This window comes from Anser cygnoides, chromosome 35 (assembly GCF_040182565.1).
Source record: "Anser cygnoides isolate HZ-2024a breed goose chromosome 35, Taihu_goose_T2T_genome, whole genome shotgun sequence".
NCBI lineage: Eukaryota > Metazoa > Chordata > Aves > Anseriformes > Anatidae > Anser > Anser cygnoides.
Genome location: NC_089907.1, coordinates 2,513,578 through 2,519,601, shown reverse-complemented (window position 1 = coordinate 2,519,601; position 6,024 = coordinate 2,513,578). Strand labels below are relative to the sequence as shown.

The 6,024-nt window shown below is 67.2% G+C and overlaps 1 protein-coding gene across 1 annotated transcript; it reads left to right on the top strand.

Annotated features, from left to right (window-relative positions):
• Positions 1-483: 483 nt before the first annotated feature.
• LSM2 (LSM2 homolog, U6 small nuclear RNA and mRNA degradation associated) lies at positions 484-3,929 on the top strand. The gene is given in 7 exon segments (XM_066986628.1): positions 484-582; positions 691-732; positions 735-760; positions 875-905; positions 3,472-3,531; positions 3,783-3,806; positions 3,808-3,929. Coding segments are annotated over 7 exon segments (384 nt in total). The 3' UTR covers positions 3,910-3,929.
• The last annotated feature ends 2,095 nt before the right edge of the window (positions 3,930-6,024 follow it).

Here is a 6,024-nt window from a genome sequence, read left to right as displayed (position 1 = left end):
AAAAACACGTACGGTGCCACTTTCTGCCATCAAAAAGTGCTCTCAGCGGAAGCCTTTGGGTACCCCCAAACACCCTGAGGAACCTTTACGCCAACCCCACACTCCGTGGGACTTTGCGTCTTCTCTCTTTCCCCAACCCTAAACATAACCCTAACCGCAACAAGAAGCTCAACCCGAGTTAGACCCGAAAAACACGTACGGTGCCACTTTCTGCCATCAAAAAGTGCTCTCAGCGGAAGCCTTTGGGTACACCTGAACTCCCTGGGGGAGCCTTTGCACAACCCCCACACTCAACAGGACTCTGCATGCTTCACTCTTTCCTAACAGCCCTAAACATCTTCTTAACCGCAACAAGAAGCTGCTTGAGTTAGACCCGAAAAAACACGTGGCTGCCCGGAGCCTGAGAACTACATGTCCCAGCATGCTCTGGGCACCCAAAATGGCCGCCCGTGATCCCGGTGTCGCAGAACTACACCTCCCGGCATGCCCCGGAGTCCGGACACACGTGGCTGGGGGCGTGGCCTCTGGACGAGTGGGCGTGGCCGGAAGTGGCCACGCGCGCGCTTCCCGGCTGCGGCGATGGTGCGGGGCTGGGGTGTAGGGTTTGTTTGAGGTGTATTTTTGGGGGGTTTGGGGTTTTTTTGGGGGGGGGGGGGGGGTTCGGCGCCCCTGACCCCCCCCGCCCCCCAGCTGTTCTACTCCTTCTTCAAGTCCCTGGTGGAGACAGGTTGTGGGTGGTGGAGCTCAAGAACGACCTCAGGTGGGGAGCCGGGCCCCCCCCCCACGGGACCCCCCCCGTCCCCCGGGCCCCCCCCGTCCGGGGGGACCCCGGGACCCCCTCCCCACCCCCCCCCGTTGACGCTCTCGCCCCCAGCATCTGCGGGACGCTGCACTCGGTGGACCAGGTGAGGGGGGGGGGCGGGGGCGTTGGGGGGGGGGGGGCTGTGGGGGGGGGGGGGGGTCCTGGGGGGGGGATTTGGGGGTTGGGGGGCTCAGAGGGGGGCATTGGAGGGGGGAGATTTGGGGGGTGGGGGGGCTCGGGGAGGCATTGGGGGGGGGGAGATTTGGGGGGTGGGGGGGCTCGGGGGGGGCTATGGGGGGGGTTATGGGGGGGTGGGGGGGTCCGGGGGGGGGGGGAGATTTGGGGGCTGGGGGGGGGCTCGGGGGGGGCATTGGGGGGGCTGTGGGGCGGGGGGGGGGGGTCCTGGGGGGGGGGGGGACGTTTGGGGGCTGGGGGGGGCTCAGGGGGGGAGGGGGGAGGGTGTGGGGTGGGGGGCTCGGGGGGCTATGGGGGGCGGGGGGGGGGGCATTGGGGGGGGGGGATTTGTGGGGTGGGGGAACTCGGGGGGGGGGGGCATTGGTGGGGGGGCTATGGGGGGGTTGGGGGGTCCGGGGGGGGAGGGTTGGGGGCGGGGGGGTCGGGGGGGGAGATTTTGGGGGCTGTGGGCTCGGGAACCGGGGGGGAGGGGAGGGGATTTGTGGGGTGGGGGGGTCGTGGGGGGCTATGGGGGGCCCATGGGGGTGGGGGGGGTCCTGGGGGGGGGATATTTGTGGGGTGGGGGGGGGGCGCCGGGGGGGGGGCATTGGGGGGGCTGGGGGGTGGGGGGGGGGGGTCCGGGGGGAGATTTGGGGGCTGGGGGTACTCGGGGGGGGATGGAGGGAGGTTGGGGTGTGGGGTGAGGGGGGGTCTGGGGAGGTTGGGGGGCTGGAGGGGCTCGGGGAGGATGGGGGGGGGGGGGGAGGTTGTGGGGTGGGGGGGGCCTAGAGGGGCGGGGGAGGATTTGGGGGCTGGGGGGATGGGGGGGGGGTTGGGGGGTGGGGGGCTCAGCAGGGAGGCATTAGGGGGGGCTATGGGGGGGCTGGGGGGGGGGTCCGGGGGGGGGGGGGAGATTTGTGGGGTGGGGGGCTCGGGGAGGCTGTGGGGGGCTATGGAGGGGCGCAGGGGGGTTTGGGGGGCTTGGGGGGGGGCGGGGGGGCATTGGGGGGGGGAGATTTGGGGGGGTGGGGGGACTCGTGGGGGGCTATGGGGGGCGGGGGGGGTCCGGGGGGAGATTTGGGGGCTGGGGGGTTTTGGGGGGGGGGGGTTGGGGGCTGGGGGGGGCTCGGGGGGGGCATTGGGGGGGCTATGGGGGTTGGGGGGGGGTCGGGGGGGGGGAGATTTGGGGGGCTGGGGGGGGCTCGGGGGGGTTTTGGGGGGGGGGGATATTTGTGGGGTGGGGGGCTCGGGGGGGGGGGCATTGGGGGGGGCTGGGGGGGGTGGGGGTGTCCGGGGGGGAGATTTGGCCCCGGGAGCTGAGGAGGCTCGGGGAGAGTGTGGGGGGGAGATTTGTGGGGTGGGGGGGGATGAGGGAGCTCGTGGGGGCTGGGGGGGGGGTCCTGGGGGGGGAGATTTGTGTGGGGTGGGGGCACATCCAGGGGGGCATTGGGGGGGCTATGGGGGGGGGTGGGGGGGGTCTGGCGGGGGGAGATTTGGGGGCTGGGGGGCTCGGGGGGACTGCGATGGGGGGCGGGGGGGGTGCGGGGGGGGTGGGGGGGTGGGGGGGCGTTGGGGGGGGCTCGTGGGGCTGGGGGGGTGATTTGGGGCTGGAGGGGGCTCGGGGGGGGATGGGGGGGGGGGGGAGATTTGTGGGGTGTGGGGGCTCGGGGGGGCGGTGGGGGCGGGGGGAGGGTTGTGGGGGTGGGGGGGGTCGTGGGGGGCTATGGGGGGCGGGGGGGGGTGTGGGGGGGGGGGGGAGATTTGGGGGCTGGGGGGCTCGGGGGGGGGGGCATTGGGGGGGGCTGTGGGGGGCGGGGGGGGGGTCCTGGGGGGGGGGACATTTGGGGGCTGGGGGGCTCCGGGGGGGGGGGAGGGGGGGGGGAGATTTGTGGGGTGGGGGGGCTCGGGCTGGGGCTATGGGGGGCGGGGGGGCGCTGGGGGGGGGGATTTGGGGGGTGGGGGAACTCGGGGGGGGGCATTGGGGGGGCTATGGGGAGTTGGGGGGGTCCGGGGGAGAGATTTGCCGGGCTGGGGGGCTCGGGGAGCTCGGGGGGGGAGATTTGTGGGGTGGGGGGGCTCTCAGTGGGCGGGGGGGAGATTTGTGGGGTCGGGGGATGGGGGGGATGAGGATTTGGGGGGGTGGGGGGCTCGGGGAGAGGCATTAGGGGGGCTATGGGGGGGTTGGGGGGGGGGGGGGTCCGGGCGGGGGGAGATTTGGGGGGTGGGGGGCTCGTGGGGGGCTATGGGGGGGCGGGGGGGGGTCCGGGGGGGGGAGATTTATGGGGTGGGGGGGGCTCGGGGGGGGGATGGGGGGGGGAGATTTGTGGGGTGGGGGGGCTCGTGGGGGCATTGGGGGGCTATGGGGGCTGGGGGTGGCTTGGGGGAGTGGTTGGGGGCAGATGGGGGGATTTGAGAGGTTTCAGGGGCCTAGAGAGTCTTTGGGGGGGGGGGGTTGGGGGGGGGTCGGGGGGTCTCACACTCTCTCCCCCCCCCAGTACCTGAACATCAGGCTAGGCGACATCAGCGTCACCGACCCCGAGAAGTACCCGCACATGGTGAGGGGGGGGCTATGGGGCCGGAACCCCCCCATGTGGGGTCCGGGACCCCCCCGGGACCCCCCCCGATTTTGGGGGTGTCCCCCCCCCAGCTGTCGGTGCGGAACTGCTTCGTGCGGGGCTCGGTGGAGTGCACCCTGCACGCCTCGGGGGCGGGGGTTATAGGGGTCGGGACCCCATCAACGGGGCCGGGACCCCATGCGGGGGGTCAGGACCCCCCCCGGTCCCCCAGGTGCCGGGGTGTCCCCCAGCTGTCGGTGCGGAACTGCTTCGTGCCGGGGCTCGGTGGTGCGCTACGTGCAGCTCCCCGCGGACGAGGTGGACGCGCAACTGCTTGGGGACGCCGCCCGCAAGGAGGCGCTGACCCAGAAGCAGTGAGGGGGGGGGGCGCGGACCCCCACGCCCTAAAAAAAAAACCCCAAAACCGCCCCAAAACGGACCCGCGGTCACCCCGAGGTCCTGCCCCCGGGGCGGCGGCGCACTCGGGGGCGGGCCCCGAAGGGTGGCGCTGCCCCGAAACCCTATAAAGCCGAACCCTGTGGCACGCCCCAAAACCCCGTGAGCAGCTCCTCCAGCACCCCCCGAAGCACCCCCAAGCCCCCCCCACCCACACAAAGCCCCCTGCTTACAACCCCTCCAAAACCCCATAACCACGCCCCAAAACCACCATATGCCCCAAAACCCTGTAACCCGCCCGAACTCGCCATAACCCGCCCCAAGCCACAACACGCCCCAAAACCCTATGCCCGCCCCAAAAACCCTATACACACCCCCCCAAACCCTACCCCCCCCAAAACCCCGTAAACCGTGCTCCCAAACCCTATAACTAACCCCTCCAAGGCAACCTTACAGAGCACCCCAAAACCCTGTAAAACCCCCAACACCATATAACTCCACACCAAAACCCCGCCTTCGCCCAAAAACCCCATAACCCGCCCCAAAAACGCTATGACCCCCCAAGCCCTGTCGCTTCTTTAGCGCTCCAAAACCTTACAAATACTAAGCCTATAGTGGCCCCCCAACACCCCATAACCCCCCTTCCAAAAACCCCGCCAACCCGCCCCAAAACCCCATAACCCGCCCCAAAACGCTATGACCCCCCCCCCCCAAAGCCTATAACTAACCGCTCCAAAACCTTACAAACACACCCCAAAACCCTGTCGACAACCCCCCAACACCCCGCAACAACCCTAAAACCCCCGCCTTCGCCCCAAAAACCCCCGCAACACGCCCCAAAACCCCACGCCCGCCCCAAAACCCCACCAACCGCCCCAAACCCCACTGCTTGTGGCCTAAAAACCCTATAACAACTCTCGCAACAAATATACAAAGACGCCCCAAAACCTTACAAACCACCCCCGGCGCCCCGTAAGCCACTCCCCAAAACCCCACAACCAGCCCCTCCAAAACCCCCAGCCTGACCCCAAGTCCTACAACCCGCCAAAATCTCCCACGCAGCCCCAAAATCCACCGGCCCCCCCCCAAAATCCTACAAAATGCCCCAAAACGCTCCGATCCTATAATCCCTCCCCCCAAAGTCCCATAACTCCAAAATCCCCAAATCCCCCAAATCCCCCCAAATCCCTTGCAACGCCCAGGGTTTGGTGTTGGGAAGGAATAAATGGCACTGGATGGTCAGAGCTGGTGAGGATTTGGGGTCGTTTGTGCAATGAGGATTTAGAATCATTTGGGGGATTTGGGGTCATTTGGGGGGATTTGAGGTCGTTTGTCGAAGGATTCGGAATGTCATTTGGGGGATTCGGGGTCATTTGGGGGGGATTTGGGAGTCATTTGGGGGATTTGGAGATGCATTTGGGGATTTGGGGTCGTTTGTGGGGATTTGGGGTCATTTGGGGGATTTGGAGTCATTTGGGGGATTTGGGGTCATTTGGGGGGATTTGGGAGTCATTTGTGGGGATTTGGGGTCATTTAAGGGGATTTAGAAGGGTCATTCAGGGGATTTGGGAGTCGTTTAGAGGGGATTTGGGGGTCATTTGGGGGATTTGGGGTCATTTGGGGGATTTGGGAGTCATTTGGGGGATTAGGGGTCATTTGGGGGGTGGGTCATTTGGAAGATTTGGGGTCATTTGGGGGATTTGGGGTTATTTGGGAGGGGGTTTAGAGGACTTGAGGGGATTTGGGGTCAGGGGGAGGGGATTGAGGGGGAGATTTTGGCGCTGAGGGGCTGGGGGTTTGGGGGCGATTTGGGATTTTGGGGCGGGATTTGGGGGATTTTGGGGGAGATTTGGGAAGTCGGGGGATTTTGTTTTCTGGGAGGATTTGGGGGGGAGTCGGGGTTGGGGAAGATTGCTAGGATTTGGGGGGCTGCAAGACAGGGGGGTTTGGGGTGGGGGAATTTGGGATTTTGAGGGATTTGGGAGTTTGGGAGGATTTAGGATTTTAGGGAGGATTTGGGATTTTGGAAGGATTTAGGATTTTGGGAGGATTTAGGATTTTGGGAGGATTTGGGATTTTATAGGGAGGATTTAGGAT